This window comes from Engystomops pustulosus, chromosome 1 (genome assembly GCF_040894005.1).
Source record: "Engystomops pustulosus chromosome 1, aEngPut4.maternal, whole genome shotgun sequence".
Lineage (NCBI taxonomy): Eukaryota > Metazoa > Chordata > Amphibia > Anura > Leptodactylidae > Engystomops > Engystomops pustulosus.
Window position 1 is genome coordinate 262,419,853 of NC_092411.1, and position 21,118 is coordinate 262,440,970.

At 41.4% G+C, this 21,118-nt stretch overlaps 1 protein-coding gene across 2 annotated transcripts in view; it reads left to right on the top strand.

The window, feature by feature from the left end:
• The first annotated feature begins 3,002 nt into the window (after window positions 1-3,002).
• Window positions 3,003-21,118, top strand: part of KCNIP4 (potassium voltage-gated channel interacting protein 4) — a 384,363-nt gene continuing 366,247 nt past the window's right edge. Inside the window, exon 1 of one of the 2 annotated variants that reach the window (XM_072126013.1) lies at window positions 3,003-3,135. In XM_072126013.1, the coding sequence (XP_071982114.1) occupies window positions 3,072-3,135 (64 nt within the window). In that variant the 5' untranslated portion in view covers window positions 3,003-3,071. The remainder of the gene's footprint in view (window positions 3,136-21,118) is intronic. The other variant, XM_072126019.1, reaches the window with a different exon arrangement.

A 21,118-nucleotide genomic window follows, 5' to 3' on the forward strand; every position in this document is an offset into this window, starting at 1 on the left:
GCGATCCCCGATCCGGAATGTCTGACAATCATGAACTCCAGCCCGATTCACTAAGATCGTGCGCCCAATTTCCTGCATCTGTCGCTCCCCGATCAGGTCCGCCGGAGTTCACCTTCTTCTTCCTGGTGCATGTAAGTGCTTGGCTTGCGTCACAATTTAAATGTTAAATCCCTCGCTCAGTCCAAATCCATCGGATCGTCTGACGGCCACGCCCCGATACGCCAAAATCTGATCGCGTGTGCCAAAAACCCCTTCTAACTGCAGCACAAAATGGAATATTGACGGAATATCCGACAATAGTGTGGTCTGCGGACCCTTAGTTTCTATGGCAACAGACAACAAACAACCCATGTGTAGTCTGCTTCTAGCTCCATATTCCCAACCTTTCTATATGCCCCGCCTTCTTTCCAACATAGGGTAAATTTGGTACTCTAGCAAAAACGTGCAAAAAAAAGGAAAGAATAAAATAATGTGCGTACAGTCTACGCTGTGTATACATCTGGATATATATATATACCCTTTAGCAGATAGCCTGTGTTACTGTCTAGTAGTAACAATTCAGTTTTATTAGGGTAATTTATTACACCGAATGGCCTTGGTGCTAACAATAAAGATGAGACCATGAATCCTCCATTGATGTGGATGGTGCAGACCATGTCCTTCTCTATTATATTTCCTGGAAAGAGGCGCCTAGTAAATCGGAGGATCATTTCATGGAAATAGATGGGCAATCGGCTAATGGAGAGACGTCTAAATGCTGGGATTTTGTTTCTCACCATCCACAGAAGTCATGCTACATTTCCTTAGGGAATGATGAGCCTGTACATTAAGGAATAGCTTACACAACAAACCAGCCATGTGTATAGTAACACCAAATCCTAATTGTATTCCCAAATAAGGAGAATCCATAACATACATTAATCCCCAGAACTGGTCATATGATACAAGTGCAATGAACTTGGACCTTCATGATGTAAAGATGACCACCAAACAATACATGCAAGGTCACAGTTCAGGAAATACTTCAAGACAGATCTAGATTACAATTTCTCATAATTTTTGGAAAAATACTCAATTTATGCAAAACCTTTTGGGCTAATGGAATAGAATAAGATGCAAACCACAGTTTTTTTACTTGAAAAGCCCTTACAAAATGTCCCTCATGTTGTTTCTCAAAAATAGGGGAACACACAGACTGCCCAGTTGAGCTTTTAAGAAAATCTACCAAATAGATGCAGTGCACCAAGCACCTGAGGTAGGGTCAGCTTTTCTTTTTGCTTCAAATAGCTTAGTTTTTGAGAAAGATGTCTTTTTTCACATTATGCAAATGAGCTTCAGGGGCTCCTCTCTACATCATGGAAGCCCCTGCATGCGAATTTCCGAGAGACGGATGTCTGTACTTGCTCTCTGGTTTAGAAGGAAGGAGGAGGGCAGAATCACCGAATGGAGGCCTGACTTATTATGTGCCGACGGATGTCGACAGGATGTAGACAGGAGCCCCTGTGGCTCATTTGCATAATTTTGCGTTTTTCTCAAAAACTTTCCTATTAGAAGAAAACGAAGAACAGATTCTGTTTCAGGAACCACAGGTCATCATGTAAGTGTGATTGGTTTACAGGCACTGCACCCATGTGGAAGATTTCCTTTAACTTTTGATTCTAAAACTGTTATCAAACTATAATTCTCAACTTAAGTTTGGTCCTCTTGTAACAGCTGGAAATCTCCCATGATGCAGTATGTACAATGGCATCTTTTAAAGGGGCACTTTGCAAAAATGAAGATTTTTGTTTCAATCTTTGCCCCAAGGTCCTGGCTGCTACACTACTGGACAGCACGTTATGAGCGATGTCAATTATCATGATAAAGTGTATATAAAGACAAATGATAAAGACGTATATAATGTGGATTTTATATAATTTATATATAGTAGATGTATATAAGTTTTTGACCAACAACACCCCCCTGGCTTTTCCAGATTTCTCTGATCTTAATTTCTCTTTCTCACGGCAGCATTTCACCCAGAAAATCTGTTTTAACTACCGGCTAAGATTCTATCCGGAATATAGGGTTGTTCTCATTTTTTCTCTCCCTGAGCAACTGCCACGGTGGCTGCCCATTGATTTCTGTTGGGTAAATTTGTGGTAAAAACCACTGTCTGATTTGTCTGAAATTGCAGACACATTGATCCACTAGGATTGGTTGGTTTCATTACGGTTCTGTTTACATCGGGAGAAATAATTTATCACGACTGGGTGTATCATACACCAGTCATGATACAGGAGGGTCATGGGTAGATTGGGTGAAGGAAAGTGCGCCAAGGTGAATTCAGCCTAACGCAAGCGTAAGCCAATGGGCCAGGCTGGGCCGTCCCCTATCCATCCCACTCCCCACAATCCCAAACCACCCACTTGGCACATCCATTAATTGTGACTTTTTCATGGCTTGTACAGCAGAAAACAGGTGTACATGGCATGATAAATGCCCCATATTAGCAAAGATTTATCAAATACTGGATTTTCCTCCTGCTTCTTTGATCCCTATGCAGCCAGAAAATGAAATTTGCACTATAACCAGAAACAGGCAAAGGCTTTAGCTAGTTCAAGGCCAACATGCCCCATTCAATGCTCCTCCATGTGCATTTGGCCTTGTAGTGGTGAGAGGAAGGAAATAGTTGCAATTCCGGGAAGGCACCTGGAATTGTAACTTTATCAAAGTTTTTTTTACCCCATTGTGTGTTAACCCTAAGTGCAATATATAGACAGCATAAAGCCAGGTTGATAAGTGGACATCAGAGCCCTCCATGGAAACTTTTCACTGGGAGCGAATGTCCAAATTAATAATGATAACGATGGATTTAATGATAACTTCTATTGTTATGTAAACCAATTCATCCATTTCATCTGAATTATTGTGTCTGTGGTGACTTTTATTACATATACAGCACTTTCCATAGACTCCCCTGCATCCCGTCCTCCTCCCTCCTCTATAAGAGTAGCATCCACTTCTCGTCTTCCTAGCACAACGGAGCGGTATCTGACAGCAATCTGTGCCCTGTCCACCTCGATTTACACATGGACACTCGGAAAGTGGAGAGTATTTCAGCCCGGCTGGATGAGGCAGAGGATTCTTCAGGCGGTAGGACCTGAGGCATGCTCCTGATGCATGGACATCCATAATAGCTTTTATTAACCTGTCCCTTAGGACTGCATGACAAATTAAAACGGAGGCGATAAAAGGCACCGACCTGTAACTGCGAGAAAGCAAATGAAAAAGATTAATAGACCTGGCGCTGCTCCATATGTTTTTCTACAGGTTTGCTTTTACTGTATTGTGTTCTGTGAATTTTATTATTTTATCCGGTTTTTAGATTTTAATTTTTTTAAATATTTGTTTTTGGATTCTTATCAACTAAATTTTTTTTTAAACTTTATTCAATTTGAAGAAAATTTTCGTAATCCATTGTCGATAATTTCATCGTCTTGGTTCTTATTTGTTTCCTTATACATTGTATAGTGTAAGATTTTGAGTATACGATCTTCTTCTAATTTTCTTTCCATTTTTTTGTAAAATTCTTAATTCCTATATAACCATTGAAAATGCAGTCACTAGGTAAAAACTGCAGTAGAAAGATATGTTCCCTGGTGCCAGTGTCATGGCAGTCATCCAGTCAGGCGCATCAATAACGCTACGATGAGGATTGTAGATTTTCCAAACCACTTCTCGGGCTGGTGGAGTCTATTTGCATATGTGGCGATGCAGAAATTATGGACCACACATGGGAGACATAAATTGGCAAAGGAAGTTGTTGCGTGGAGTTGTTGTTGTGTATTTCTTAATACTTTTGATGCCCAAAAAGTTTTGGATCGTTCAAAAAAAGTTTATTTTAGCTGTAACAAAAAAACACAAAAACATCTGATGATGATCATAGAGATAGTAAAGTAATTTGGGTTCTCCAGGTGCAGATTTCTAGTTCCGGGAACAGGGTCTCTGTTCTCTTAGTTCCTCTTATGTACATGATATAAGAGCATGTGTTTTTACACTTTTTGCATGCATTTTTTTTGCTCTGATAACAAGCAGCGCGACAAAACAAAAACTGTTAGTGTGTGCGGAATGGGCTAAATAGGTTTTCAATATCACTCTAAAATCCAGAAAGTGCTGATGTCATCGATCATTGAGTGAGTAGAGGGGGAGATTGTCACTCTCAGGCATTTTTAGTGGGAAATTAAGCTATTGAGCTTTATTTAATTAACTCTTTTAAGTCGCTTCAATGCACTTTAAGAGCCAGTTTTTAGTGCCGGGGTTACTGAAGTGAGACCTTCAATACCATAATGGCTGATGGCGGTTGTTCAATGCCTTGTGACATGCATGTAGTGAGGGTGTGTAACTATTCGGATGCAGCAGAGCCGGATTTGCAATTCAATCCGCCTCTTTATTTGCATCATGATAATACTCTAATTTTAAATATAACCAATTTTTGAGGTTTTATAAAATATGCAGTTTTATAAAAAAAAACAAACAAACATTTTTTGTCTTGTAATAAAAGAGGTGGAGATCCTGGTCATTACACCTCTCTTCATGCTCTAAACATTTGGTGTATGTGCAGTAAAGCAAGATGTCCTGACCTGGACTTCACTACGTACAGTGCGAATCCCAGTAGACTAAAAGAGAACCTGTCATACAAATTAACCCACCCAAAATAAAAGCATTACCCTTAACCCTAAATGGTTCCTTTCCATGGCTGCAATGTTACACAAGTCAGTTTGTAAACTTATGTGCAACTCGCCTGATGGGAGTCATTCACACTAATTGAGTCCTGGATATTAATATTTACTTGCATTGCCTTGTCTCTTTGATACTGATTAACAGGTCTATGTGCTGAGATATTCTGCTATATGGATCATTGAGAGATAGCTCAATGATCATTGACATCACATGAAATCACACAAGCCTCCATGATGAAAAAGTAGAAGGTGAAGTATGTAACTGGACTGGAAGGAAAGTATCCACCACAATAGTTGCCATCTTTCACAAGTTATAAGCTTTTTGGGGAATGAGTTCTCAATTTACTTTTAATAATTAATTAAAAGTAAAAAAAAAACAATATAATTTATTAGGAACAAAAAAAAAATGCAAAAAAAGTACATTTCTAAAAGTCCACTTTTACCTGTATTTATCCAATGCCATAGCCCGGTAAATCACCTTAGACTACGGTACATTACTCAGCAAAATGACTGAAAATTAAAATATTTTCAATAGGAAGTTGTGATATTAAAAAAAATAATAATAATAAAAAAAATATATATATATATGTTAAAATAATTAGTTTTCTTTTTGTATTACCAACCACTACAAAAACCATAATTGCGACCGCATACACAAAGGGGCACATTTACTTAACCGGTCCTGTTGCAATCTCCGAGGTGCGTTGTCTGACAAGGATGAAGTCCGTCGCGATTCACTAAGATCATGCGTCCAATATCCTGCATATGTCGCTTCCCCGCTGAGGTCTGCCGGAGTTCACCTTCTTCTTCCCGGTGTATGTGAGTGCATGGCTTGCACCACAATTTAAATTTTAAATCCCGTGCTTAGTCAGAAGCAGTTGTCCGACGGCCACCCTCCCCGATTTGTGTCGCATGAAAGTCAGCTCGATTGCGCCAAAGACCCCTGTTAAATGCAGCGCAAATTGGAAATAGTCAGGGAACCCAACGGAAATGCGGTGTGCGGACCCTTACTAAATGTGCCCCAAAGTGTCAGGTTATTTCTTTGGACTTTGGTTGTTTAGGGGTTAAGGATTTGATAAAAAAAAATACTAATATTAATTTACTTTGCAATGATTTTCATTCATAGATTTTCCTCCTTAAAGACCAGAGATGTAAATCCCCATTTACCGCTGATGATCACATTAGTGTTACACTTCTTACTACCCTACTCTGTACTAATATGTAAAAGTCCAATTAAAATTACAAAACTGTTCAATGATCCTACAGAGCGTGAAGTAATAGATGTGACATGGGAACAGATGGAATATTGTGGATTTCACAGTTTCTGTCTCATCTACTCTTTGCCGAGCCAAGATGAGGTGGAATACTAAAAGCAGCCAAAATCGGGGCTTATATTCTAAGCCCCCAAATACTATGCGTTATTGTAAATCTATAAAAGGGGAAATAAACAGATTTTTTTGGAGACTTTTACGCTTTAATTATCTTTATTCTGTTTAAATGTTGCATGGGCTTTATCTAAAATAAAGGAACGTATCAAAATCAAAACCTATCACTAATGCACATGATAAGGGTACATTCACATGCCGTGCGGGCATACCGCCATGTGCTGGAGAGGAGGAGGAGGTGGCCCCTCCTCCCTCCATAGAAAACAGCGGTGCGCAGCTGCACACTCGCAAAAAAGATTGATGCTCTATCTTTTTGCGGTGTACAGCGCGGATAGGTGCCACACATTGCTGTCTATAAGGACGTATATGCGGCCACAAATTTGCGGCCGCATGTACACCCCCCCCAGATGGCCGTGTGAATGAGCCCTAAGGGTCAGAATCCTGGGGGTCGCCACGGCAGATACCTCCACCAATTATAAGAACAAGAATTCTATGTCAACAGGATAGATGAATAGAGTTTAATCTCTTGGAGTCGCACCATAGTTTCTCATTATATGACTTCACACTGATGCATACGTCCGCAAGACGGGGAATGATAGCACATGTCCTATCTTTTTCCTGTGCACAAAGCGGTATGGCACAATATCGCTCCATGCGACCATTGCCGTCTATGGGGGGCATATGTACGTTCGCAAGCTTTTGGCCATAGATTCGGCCCCCTATGGTCGTGTGAACTGAAGATAAAGCCCATTCTTACTGGTGGTCCTAGGAGTCCCCAACCGGAAGCCGCATGTAGAGTCTTATCGATCTGTGAACCAGGGCGTAGTCCTTTTTAGGTTTTAGATTCCCTTTTCCTTTTCTTCTGACACGGTAGAGTACGTTTATGGTGCAGAAATTGTGTATGACAACAATAAGCTCCACTGGTGCGGGTCTACCTTGTGGTCTTACAATGATGAATACTATTTATTCAGGCATTTATGGTTAATTTGAATGTTTGCATGCTTTATAATCACATCATGGCGACAAATAATTACTTTGCTACTATATCTGTAACAGGTACCAATATTTAAGGCTTATACAAAATGCCTTCTATCCATCTACCCAGCAGTACCCAAAAAGAGGTCAATATATCCACTACAGTGTCATAACACTGGTATTAGTAAGGCTGTCATGTTTTTAAGGGTTTGCAGAGTCTTCAACAAGTTTCTCACCCCTGGATTTGGGGATCCTCTGCCTCTTCCTTGCAGATCCTCTCCAGTTCCCTCCGGTTGGATGGTGACTTGGTGGAAGCCATTTTCCAGTCTCTTCAGTAGATGCTCCATTGGGTTTAGATCCGGGCTCCGAGTCCGGGTCAGGAATGGTCACAGAGATGTTTTGAAGCCACTGCTTTGTTATTTTAGTTGTGCGCTTAGGGTCATGTTGGAAGTTGGTCACTAAAGTGCCCAAGATATTTAAAGCAATTCTTTAAATCTATATATGATATGACTGTAGTGTATAAGTCATATTTGGCTCAGGTATATATATAACCCATGTCATAAATAAAAGTAATTTATGATGTACAGTCAGGTGATAGACAGGTACCCACAGCTCCAAAATTACATATGGATTTGTGGATCAATGGTAGAACACATAAAAAACACATATATAGTATAGACGAAATCTCCATCATACGAAGAGTCAAGGATAAAAACGATGATGAAATAAGGAGCTGATTATTACATAATAAATATCATGTACACGAAGATTGTTTGTACATTATTGCTGCCAGAGGGGAGAAAATTAACAAATCCTACTTTATTAAATGACCTATTGACTGTATTTTAACATGTATTAATAAACCCTCCAAACAATTAATAAGAAAAAAAAATAAAACAGGCTAAAAATATCAGCAGATGCTCATATCATCAGCGGCCCCTTGGATAATTTCCCCGGCAGTGTGATGGTGGTAATTTTCTTGGTCACGTCTGAGTAGCTTCTTAGTCAATCTTTGTAGACACTTGGCACTTTGGATTTATCTCTTGGGGCTGGTGTGTAATACCGCCATAGCCGGCTGCGCGGAGAACGGCTTCACATCTACAGACGTCCTTCATATTCAGAGAATCTTCTTCTCAACTGCAAATATCTTACACCCAACGTTGGGTGGTGCCCTCAGAAGATCTGACCTCACTGAAGTTATCTCTTACAGAGGTGAGACTAACATTTTCCATCACACTCATTGTTGTGTATGTGTCGTGTATGTGGTTATTTACAATTCCAGAAATTGCCTGATTGTGACCACTGGTGGTTCAGGTATTCGGAGTTTGTCTGTAAGTTTCCCTCTGTACCACAAACTTCTACCAGAAGGAATCCCATAGTTTCTGCATATCTCAGCTTATTGGACACTTAAAATAAAAAGTTACCTTTTCCTCTTGTTCAGACTACTCTACCATTTTGTGATTTTGTACTGTGTCTGCTCTCTTTGTTGTGACCTGGCTCTGGTGACTATTCTCAAGTGTTTCTACAGTTTGTCTCTGTGTCTGTGTTTTTTTCACCTGACAGAGAGAGGGAGATTGTCAACCAGTTGCTGGCCACTGTCTTGGGTGGTTTAGGAAAGTAGGAAGGGCAAAATTGATGGGTTAAAAAGTTACGCTGAGGTTTTTGTAATTACCATGTTCCCCTATAGAAAGTATACAATTCTACTCCATGCACCCGAATGAGCTGCAATACTAGACGCAACCAGTGGAAGAGAGTAGCGCTGTTACAACTTTAGACATCCCCTTTAACTGTGATTATGCAGTTATTAACACCAATCACTTAATGGACAGTGCATTTGTTATAATGTATTAGGAAGCTGGCCCGGTCATGTTATATTCACCCAATACCTGGCGACATTTTGACGATATCCCAATGTACTCACAGCCCAGCAATGAGACTAATTGAAGCGCGATGAGTGGGAGACTTATAGAACAATTGTTACTATTCTAGAAATCATGACACAATCTGAACCAAGAAGTAAAACCCAAACCTGGATGAAGGGACTGCGGGAATTCCATAAAAAATATCGCTTTCCCAGGAAATATCTACATAACTGCTGCCTTACAAGACACATCGTAGCTTGTCTGAACCCAAAAGTTACAGGTGATAATCTCATTTATTTCTATATAATATACACTGATATATATACACTTATATATTTAACTGATTGGTAACGACTCGGTACTAGGATTATAAGGCAGATGTATCTTTATTCTTTTGTGTTGTGTTATGCTCTTACTTTTATTTTCTTATTTTTTGGATCTCCTCTGCTTTTGATTTATCTTTGTGTTAATTTCCTTAAGATAAATCACATTCCTGTTTTGTGCAATTTTGGGCCCAATTTCCATAATTGCCGCAGTTTTGTGTGCGACCTATACCAAGCTGTTGCTCACTCTTGTGCAAATCATCCATCTCATATTTATCTATTAATCCATTTTATCTATCTATTGTCTATTTATCAATGTCATATCTAACCCTTAAGTCATTGCATATCTACAGTAGCTACCCTGTTTCCCCGAAAATAAGACAGTGTCTTATATTAATTTTTGCTTCTTAAGAGGCACTAGGTCTTATTTTCAGGGGATGTCTTATTTTTCCATGAACAAGAATTTACATTTATTGGTGAACAAAAAAATCAACTTCTCTAGCATTCCTATAAATCTCCAAATTCTGAATTTCTTGCTGTATTTCTTAGAATCATTGGCCACAATCTCTCATGTTTAGTAAAAGTACTTTCCATAAATGACGCCTTCTTATCCTGGTAGCTGTTGGTATCACATTTGCAGCACAACAGCCGGTGATTTACTTCCATGAATTCTTCCCCATGTCACAATCTATTGCAGCACCTAAAAGATTTCCTAATACTAATGTATGGTGCGGGGGGAGCTGTAGCAATGACGGCCGCTAGGTCTTATTTTCAGGGGAGGTCTTATATTTCTAAGCCTAAACAAAATTGTACTAGGTCTTATTTTCAGGGGATGTCTTATTTTAGGGGAAACAGGGTATTTATCTATTTATCATCTTACCTGACATACTAAAGAGTGGAGGATGTGCACCATTATATACATATTATGCTGCACATTGTATAGCATAACATATATATATATAACATATATGTGATGTATATATGCTCTGTATGTGTGTATAAATAATTATAACTTGCATGTGTGAGTATATAAATATGTATATTTCTTTAGTGAGAAGGGGGGCCCCATGCAGAAGCCTGTATGAGGCCCTGCTTCTCTTAGTTACACTACTGTATATATCTATTATCTATCATATATTTATCTATCTATCTATCTATCTATCTATCCATTCGTCTATCTATCATCTACCTATTTCATATCTATCTATGTATCTATCTATCTATCTATCTATCTATCTATCTATCTATCTATCTATCTCATATCTATCTATCTATCTATCTATCTATCTATCTATCTCATATCTATCTATCTATCTATCTATTATCTACTATCTATCTATCTTCTATCTATCTATCATCTATCTATCTCATATCTATCTATCTATCTCATATCTATCTATCTATCTATCTATCTATCTATCTCATATCTATCTATCTATCTAATATCTATCTATCTATTATCTACTATCTATCTATCTTCTATCTATCTCTGATCTGTCAATTTTCTATCATCTATCTATATATCCTGGGCTTTTATATATACATAGTAAAGCACCTGTGCATCCTGGTCCGTTTAATATGACACATCCTAGAAGTGTCAGGAATGATGTGGGTTGTCAGTGGGATGTTATGTAGCATCGCTCCCTCTGGTGGAACATTCCCGCCATGTACAGAAATGAAGTCTGAGCCAGGGTTTTAGTGTTTAGCATAGAATCCACCCCCCACTCCGTGTAAAAACTCTAAACCCCAATGAAATGGGAAAAACATTCACAGTAAAGTCTCATTTGTGTTTGTCACATATGTTTTTGTACATGTTGAAATACTTCCTAATGTTGTTAGTGATGATGATCTCTTTTACGATACTTTTGAATGCTTTTGAATTCAACATTTATTTAGCATTTCCTGGCAAATGATGAACTGTGATTCAATTCAATTCAAAGAAGCTTTATTGGCAGGACCAAATACAAGTCAGCATTACCAAAGCATTTATAAAATATTGAATAGTGGGGAATAAGGTGGGGTACAGGGTGATGGGGGCAGTATGAAGGGGGACATGGAGTTTGAGGGGTTGTTGCTAGTATCACATGTCTCTTAGTCTATGGCAGGCAGCGACATTATGGGGGTCATTTACTAAGGGCCCGTTTCACGTTTTCCCGACGTGTTACCCGAATATTTCCGATTTGCGCCGATTTTCCCTGTATTGCCCCGAGATTTTTGGCGCACGAGATCGGATTTTGGCGCACGCCATCGGATTGTGGCGCATCGGCGCCGGCATGCACGCGACGGAAATCGGGGGGCGTGACCGAGCGAAAACCCGACGGATTCGAAAAAAAGGCTGCATTTAAAAAAAAAAAAGTGTTGCGGGACTTGCGCTTACCTTCACCAGGAATAGGCCGGCGAATTTCAGGGCATTCCAGCGGGCCTCGGGGAACTTCAGCGCAGCAGCTGAACGTCGGAGGAACTACCTTAGTGAATCGCCGGAAGACCCGAATCCACCGCAGAGAACGTGCCGCTGGATCGCGAATGGGCTGGGTAAGTAAATCTGCCCCATTGTGCCGATATGGCCATTGTGGTATCCTCTTCCACCAGCAGGATGGAGACCTTCTCTCCCTCATCCATGGAGCATTGAGCAAAAATTTAGAAACTTAGTATAGAGGTTACTACATAGGTTCATAAATGTTAATGCCATAATGCTTTGATGTACAATAGTAGATAAAAACTAAAAAAAATTTTTGGAAATGATAATCTTTACAAGAATTCCAGAGCCGATGATCTTCTGATGGGTAAGTCATGTTCTCATCTGGTATGATTACAAAATGCAGGGTTGTGGAAGATTACATGGGAATAACACTTTGACCAAATGGTCACAGAAAACCAATGGGGACAAAAAGGCAACAACATACAGCCTCAGGTATTTAATGGTAAGGTGGAGTTAGTGTCACATCTCTATCGGTTTTATCCTTTGTCTGTGGTATGCAACTGAGATGGTGCTGATTGTACCTTTTTGCCTTTCTAAACTACTACAGTGTGAACATGGGTTTAACTGGTTCAGTTATCAGCTCTGGTAACCTCTTGTGATTGGCATCTTCTCATCTACTCACTGCTCCCTGTGTTGTCTACCAAAAACACTATTGAGGCCGGGGCTCTGAGATCACATAAGAGACATACCCACTGCTCCTACAGTGCTGGCTAAAGAGTTCTTCCTAATTGTCTTCATTTTGTGCTTATTACTCAGATCTTTGTTTTACTGGTATTTTGACCTTTTACTCTACCATTTTGTGATTTTTTACTGTGTTTGCTCTCTCTGTTGTGACCTGGCTCTTGTGACTTAAGTGTTTCTACTGTTTGTCTCTGTGTCTGTGTTTTGCACTTGACAGAGAGAGGGAGATTGTCAACCAGTTGCTGGCCACTGCCTTGGGTGGTTGAAGAAAGTAGGAAGGGAAAGATTGGTGGGTTCAGAAATAGGACTCACTGTCTTGTCTTTTCTGTTCCTAGCCCTCGCATTACAGTTAGTCTTCATTAAGCCTCTGACCTAAGCCTCTGTATTATCAGGGCAGCAGTCTTTTCAGGTTTTTCTCACATTTCTGTAAATCATGGAAATGTTTTAGAGACAAACGTCTCTACATCCCAAAATCCATTTACTTATTTCAAAGTGCCAACAAGTGGCCAAAATACAGAGCTTTCATTAATAAAGAAAATATCCCCCCTCCTAAGTTTTATGCCTCACCTTAAATATTTATAAATTTTCCCTCTCAAGTTTTGAGCCCTCTACCTGTACCCGATAGCATTGTTGACCTTCTTAAGTATTGTGCCCCTTCTTGATCCCCGACAATTTTGTGCTTCTCTTCTCCAGTTTCAGCGCCTTCTTGGAGTTTCTTCAATCTTAGCTTTGGGTGTTCGATTCAGGGAAAATCTGAATTATCTTTGGATTGTCAGGCTTGGAGGTTGTGGATCCTCTGAACCACTGCGGACGATGGCACAAGCCACTACCTGGGACCGGAGTCTAAGTGGTACCCGGTTTTCACCAGAGCCCGCCGCAAAGCGGGTTAGACAAGCTGTGGCGTGGTACCACCAGGTCGTGGTATAGAAACGGCAGTCAATCTCGTAGTCGGGGACAGGCAGGAGGTCAGGACAGGCCGCACAGGATCGGAGTCAGAGACGTAGCAACAGGTCAGGGCAGGCGGCAAAGGAGCGATGTCAGAAACGGAACCAGGGTCACAACGGGAATTCACAGGAAGAGCACAAGGCATCAGAAAAGCTTTCTCTAAGGCGCTAGGAACGAAGATCCGGCAGGGGCTTGCAGGAAGAGGCAGGCTTAAATAGATTTTGCAAAATGGCCAGTGCCAATTAATGGCGCGCTGGCCCTAGCATTCTGGGCCGCGCGTACACAGCGGAAGGGAGCAAGCCGGGAGAGGTAAGCAGCGCTGGCGACTCACTGGCAGGGGCAGAGATATAAGTCGCGGGACCACCCGTGACATGGATCTTGCGCCCGTGGAACCAAAATGGAAAAATCACTAGGAGTTCCAATAATAATCTGTCCTCATCCACATCTTCTTGTTTCTCCAGCAGTTCCAGGATGTGGCACTTTAAAATAGAGTTAAATGCGGCAAGTTCTGGGCTACCTTGGAATGCTGGAGATGTCACTCAGTACCTGTCTCTAAGTCTCCCCTATGGCACGAGTGTCATACATTCCCAACACTGACCTAGGGCATTTACTATGATGACAAGGGTCCATGTGTGACACCTCAGACATCACTGAGTCATACCCTCACATTACTCCACACACGCAGCAAGTCCTCAAGGATCTTCATTTTCTGAATGAAATTCTACAGTCGCTATTCCCTCCCTACGGCGAGTCATTTTGGCGTCCTCATCTGCATAGCGCACGTCACTTCTACTTTGTGTTGTTGAATAATTTGGATAAATGAACCTTCAGCAAGTAATCACATTCTCTTAACCACATTTGGGCAGTGGTACGTGAAGAATAAGAAAAGCTTTGTGCCTCGTCCTTTCTGGACCTTGTCACTAGCTTCAGCTCTGATCCATGCTGACACTTATTACTTACATCACAGCCCTCTGAAAGCAGAGCCCATTTACTAAGAAGCTGTCACCAATGATTAAACATTTGCACATGAATTTGTGCCGAGGACTTGGTGAGAAAATAAATTAAGGTATTTCCATTGTAAGAAGCAGGTACAGGCAGCGCTGCACACTACATCTCCCGCTGACCTACTTCTCCCATAATGCACGGAGCTTCTTCCTCTATCTGAGACGTTTCTGGTTGTGTGATTTTTCTTATGACCATACGCCCCACGTCTACTTCCTACATCTCATAGTCACTGCTCTGCACTAATGAAAAATGTGACCCTATAGAAATCCCCTGTAGGAAGTTCCATTACTTATTTCATTAACTTGTGAGCAAGACTATGTCTTGGGAAGTAACCGATGTCAAAGTATTATTATACAGTCCAGGAGTACTGGCCCGAGTCCTGGGTGCCAGTAATACCAACAACACACACAATATGACACATGTAATAGCACATACAAAGTAACAAGAGGCAAAAAACTCTTTTCGGCTTGGGAGCAAAAACAATCCATTAGGTTAGATACATAGATTGATAGACATTAGATACGAAATAGATAAAAATAATAGATAGATAAAGATATGAGCAGGGGTGTAACTTCAGAGGGTGCAGTCGCACCAGGGCCCAAGAGGCTGAGGGGCCCATAAGGCGTCACTTTCCCATATGAGAAGACTATTACTATAAACCATACATTATAGTCAGGGGCCTGACACAGACTTTGCACTAGGGCCCATCAGCTTCAAGTTACTCCACTGGATATGAGATATATTGTTAGATTTGAGATAGATAGGTAGATAGATATGAGACAGATAGACATTCAAACTAACAGAAGGCAAGTGAACAGCTGAAATGTCGCCTTTGGTGGAATAAAGAACCACTGCACGAGGAGTGTTACCTTTATGTGAAACCTAGATAGATAGATAATAAACAGATATGAGATAGTGTCAGCACCTGTCCAGCAACCGCGCAACCACAACCAGGCTTGGCGCTAGCTGTCAGACTAGGTAAGTAGTGGCGAACTCACCCTGCGACGTCCCTGCGGACTAAGGCCCTGTCTAAAGCAGATAAACCGCCCTGGTAAGGGCGAATCCGCTATCAGGAACCTAACTGATGGTCCCTGAGTGGCCCTACAAGATGACAGGGAAAACCTACTTTGTCTGGCAGCTGCTGGATGGTGGAGCGGACAGGTAACCGGGATACTGATATAGGTCAGTGTTCACACTGGTAACAGAAACCGACACTAGACAGACAGGAAGGTGGGGTCACACTAGGAGATAAACGATACTGGGGGACAAACAACACATACCGTCAGACAAGCGGAGTCAAACAAACCGGGTCAAAACCAAGATGGCGGCAAAGGAACAAATTCATATAGCAATTAGAATGGTCAGAAGGCAAAGCAGAAGTCAATACACAGAATAGCAAGAAACGCAAGAGCACTAGATACACAGATAGACTGCAATAACCAGCACCCAATGAAGGGGCTGGGCAGAATATAAGGCAGTAATAGACACTACCTCCAGCACTGACTGGCTCAGCCGTCCATCACTCAAACCGCAGCTGCAGGCAAACAATTACAGAGACACACCCAGCTTTCCCAGGATCAGAAATGGAGCTGTCAATCACAGGCAGCTCTGGGTGTAGTTTTCCAGCAAGAAGCCTGAAACCTGATCCATTCAGTACAATTTGTGAGTCCTGACAGATAGAAAATAATAATTCCTTTATTTGTATAGTGTACACAGATTATGCAGCGCTGCACAGAGTTTGCTTACAATCTAATAAACCTACCAGTATGTCTTTGTGGGAGTGTGGGAGGAAACCGGAGGACCCGGAGGAAACCCATGCAAACACAGAGAGAACATACAAACTCTTTGCAGATGTTGACCTGGATGGGACTTCAACCCAGGACCCCAGCGCTGCAAGGCTGTAATTATAACCACTGAGCAACAGTGCTGCCCCTATATAGATAAGCAAGATCTTTCAAACTGTATGAAAATAGACCTCACTAGTATCCAAATTGGGTTGCCCTCTGCAGTACCTCGGGGGTACATCAATATGTTACAGCCTTGGTTACAGCCAACAAAGGATCAGTCCAATATTGTATGGATATGTAGATAGATAATAGTTATATAGATAGGCAATGATGTTTCATTCTGTTAATAATTTTCTTGCCAGGTCTGCTTATTAACTCCTGACCTCTAGAAAGGTTGACTAATAAATAACCATACATGGGTACAGAGGGTACTAGAGATAAAGGCATCTAGGAATGGAGGCTCCACCAATCGCAGCCTGTTGTGGCTCTCCATGTAAACCTGAATGGGAAGTAAGTTACAAAGAAGTTACAGTGGCTGCAAAAAGTATTAATATCCCTTGAACTTTTCCTCATTTTTAAATTTTACAAGCCACAAACTTAAAGAGGTTGGCAACTTTTTTGTAATGTATGTGAACGTGTGTTGGGCAGGGTATTAGGTAATTTATTTCTATCAAACGTTACTGTAAAGTTTATTACGTTTTTTCCATTGCTGTAATAGTTAAAAAGAAACCTTTTTTCCAATATATGTTCATTACAGTAATGCAGCCATTTGCCTGTTAATGCTCTCCTTTCTGCCTGCCTCGGCAGAGGGTAAAGGGGCGGGGTTATGCACAGTACTCCTTCCTAAACCTCTGCCCTGTAGTAACAGGAAGCCTGGAGGATGTGCATGTCTGTTCTGTCTTGTCTGGGGTCAGGAAGTAAGAGTTCTCCTTACGGAGACTGCCAATTAAGGCTTCCGTGTAGGCGCGGGGAGTCTTATAGCCATGGACGCTCCACTAGGGGGATTCTGGGAAAATATGCAAAGTTTTCCAGGATGGGATAAGGAAATTCACGCCACTTTTAGCTACCTTGTAATGCAGCTCCCTTGACATCACGCATGACCGACAATAGGCTTTATGACATGATGCGGGATTAAAACCAAACCAGTATATCTATTCCAGAAGGAACAGACTCCCAACCGTAGATAGTCTTACTTCCCGACCCTAGTCATAAGCCTCTCACTCAGCCAAACCACTTCCCTACACTGTACTGATGAGACCCAATCAGGAGTCTGATCCTTCAGGAATAGATGTACTGCTTTGGTTCTAACCCTGCATCATATCATAAGGCTTCTTGTAGGTCATGCTTGATTTTAAGGGAGCTACCTTACAAGGTAGCTAAAAGAGGCGTGGCTATCCTTATCCCATCCTGGAAATCTTTGCATATTTTCCTGTCTTGTCTACACTCTGCCCATCATGTTTCCATACACAGTGCAGCTTCCCCTAATATACACATTACACAAATACACACAATTTCTATATGCAAATTAGACATGCTGTATGGATACAAGTAAAGAAGAGATGTATACCCCAAAATAGTCCAAGTATTTGGAATATAATTATTTGTTCCACTACTAATATGAAAAAAAGAGGAATGTCTGACTTTTATATTCCTATGTTGGAAAAGAAAGTGAACTCCAGTGGAATTAAAGATAAATGGGCCTGAGAAATGAATACAATGGGGGTCATTTACTAAGGGCTCGATTCACGACGTGTTAAATGAATATTTCCGATTTGCGCCGATTTCCCCTGAATTGCCCTGGGATTTTGGCGCACGCGATCGGATTGTGGCGCATCGGCGCTGGCATTCACGCGACGGAAATCGGGGGCTGTGGCCGAATGAAAACCCGACGGATCTGGAAAAACCGCAGCATTAAAAAAAAAAAATGTGTCGCGGAGCTTGCACTTACCTTCACTCAGCCCAGCTCGGTGTATTCCAGTGCGTTCAGGGGAACTTCAGCGCAGCAGCGCCACCTGGTGGAAGTCGGAGGAACTGCCTTAATGAATCCTGGCCGGACACGAATCCACCGCAGAGGACGCCCCGCTGGATTGCGAATGGACCGTGTAAGTCAATCTGCCCCATTAAAGGGCACCTACCACCACAAATCTACCTATAAAGGTAGATCGGGTGGTAGGTGGATCAATGGGACGTGAGGATAGCCCTTTTAAGGGCTAATCCTCGCGTCCTCGCACTTTTTTGGAAACTTTTATTACCCTAATATGTAAATTTTGTTATGCGGCTACTGGGGCGTGGAGTAGCCGCATCTGAGGTTACACGAGGTGGCTACTTCACGCCCCGGTAGCCACTTTACCCCTCCTACTCACTATCTTCGGGGCGCAGCTGCTCGTAGCTGCGCGCCCTCATCCGACGATCCTGCCGTCTGCGCATGCGCAGAACAGCAGTCCGCCTGTGCAGCCCCGGCTGCGGAGCAGTGACTGCACAGGCGCGGGCCTGCTGTTCTGCGCATGCGCAGACGGCAGGATCGTCGGACGAGGCCGAAGATGGTGAGTAGGAGGGGTAAAGTGGCTACCGGAGCGTGGAGTAGCCACCTCGTGTAACCTCAGATACGGCTACTCCACGCCCCAGTAGCCGCATAACAAAATTTACATATTAGGGTAATAAAAGTTTCCAAAAAAGTGCGGGGACGTGAGGATTATCCCTTAAAAGGGCTATCCTCACGTCCCATTGATCCACCTACCACCCGATCTACCTTTATAGGTAGATTTGTGGTGGTAGGTTCCCTTTAAGTTCTATTCTATGGGAACAAATTCAAAAAGATATTAAAAACATTCCCAAGATTCCATCACATAGAAGTGTCCAGATATTTATATTGCATAGAACATATTTTTCCCCACAATGGCTGATAAAGATGTATGAGGGACGTAATGCACTATGTAATCGGTGACATGGGATGGGAGCAGAGGATAGACACTTGTTATGGTGCTGTCCCAGGATGGAGGTTTTTTTGGATTGAAGTTATTAAAGAAATAGAAAAACTGACAGGTATACATGGGCTATACTCATTTCAAGTGTGTATTTTACAGACTCAGAATAAATACCTATATGCAAGATTTTGTAAGGAATGGATTGCAAAAAGTCCTCCAACCACCAATATGTGGATTAGAGTATCTAATCTGTCTCTACAAGGAGAATGGTACCATTTGAAGACAGTTGCCTATAGGAAAGCTGTGCAATTTGAAAAGATGTGGAAAAATTGGATAGAAAATAACTATCCAATAAGGAGGGAAAAGATAAAGAGGAAAAGTAGGACAAAGACTCCTGTATACAATATTTAAGAGTGTGGGCAGTGTAATGTAAAATTATGTAGAAAAGGAACAATGTGATATGTGTATTGATAGGATTTTTTTTTCCTTTTTTTAATCTCTTGTTATTTTTGTATCCGATTAATAAAAAATAGAATATAAAAATTAAAAAAAAAGGTTGCTGTATCTCCTCCATCCTCTTCCTGCGTTCCTGCGAGTCAGCAGTTGCTTTCATATTGCTATCTGTACTCTCCCTCCCCCCCCACTGTCCTGTAGTGATGGGTTTATCACAGATGAGCTGACTCTTTTAGGTGAACAAGGAAAGTTGGCTCCCAGCAGTAACCACATGGCTCAGTCAACCCTGCCCTTTTATTGTTGACGCCAACTTGAAATCAGAATAAGTGGGGGAAGTTGCTCTGACTTCACAAGTGGGGGAAGTTGCTGATGTCACAATGAGGAAGTGCCCACCAACGTCAGGAGAAGCTGCAGAGGATTTTACAATTAGGGCTCATAGATATATTAGGCTGCATCTCAGGCTAGAAAAACAGCCAGCAAGATGATAGAGGTATCGTTTGAATTGTTGTCAAAGGCTCTCTCTAGCTGTGCTAAAACAATTTTTGGGCAGGTAACTTTAAATGCTTTAAATGTGTTATGCTTTAAATGTTCTGCACCACTTACTTAAAATGTAGAGTAAGGCCCCTTGTTCAGAAAGGACTTTTATCTCATCAGTTCCCTAAGCTGTTCTGAAGAGACCCAACCAGGTACTGTCTACCGTTGGGAATCTGTTCCTTCTGGAATAGATTTGGTTTTATTCATGATTTATGTCATAAGGCTTCCTGATGGTCAAGCTTGATGTCAAGGGAGCTGCCTTGACATCAATAGCTTAAAGAGGCTATTATTTCATTATCCCATCCTGGCATACTTATTTGCATATTTTCCCAGAATCCCCTATTGTACTCCGGAGCGGTGTTAGATAGCGTTATCGGAGGTTTCCGATAACGCCATCACTCTAACACTGCTGCATTTTTTTTTAGCACAAGGAGCTGCTTACTAAAGTGCCGAATTTCTGGGTGACAGGTCCTCTTTAATAAATAACAGTGAATATTTTTCCTCATGGTGCGATGTACAATTGCCAGGATTTCACATGGAGGATGTGTCCTGCTGTCACAGATCTAGATGCCCCTTATTATTGACAGAGTGATAATGTGTGGATTGTGTGACTATTATGACTTGTGTTTGCATTATTCATGGTATTTATTGCCCTTTGCATGGTGCGTATCTCTCTGTCATGGAAGGTCAAGGCCTGAAATGACACAACGTTTGATGTCGTTATTCTACAGGGTTGTGAATATTTAATTAGAATGAAGGAGGATATGAACAGCATTTTCTGCCTCACTGTCTGCAATGTAATCTACTTGTGACTGCAGCATGGAAACCAATCCACACATTGTCAAGGGCACCGAGTAGACACCAGTCTGTCCTATGCTCAATAACCAGGGAATGTGCCGTAGATCTCCTTTAATTCCCATTCACCTTTATTTGAGTAGCCCTCACATATCACATAGTACAGTGTCACAGATATTTTTTTTTCGTCCACATTTTCTTATATTTATGTATAATTAAGCCTTTTTACATTACCACATATATTGTATC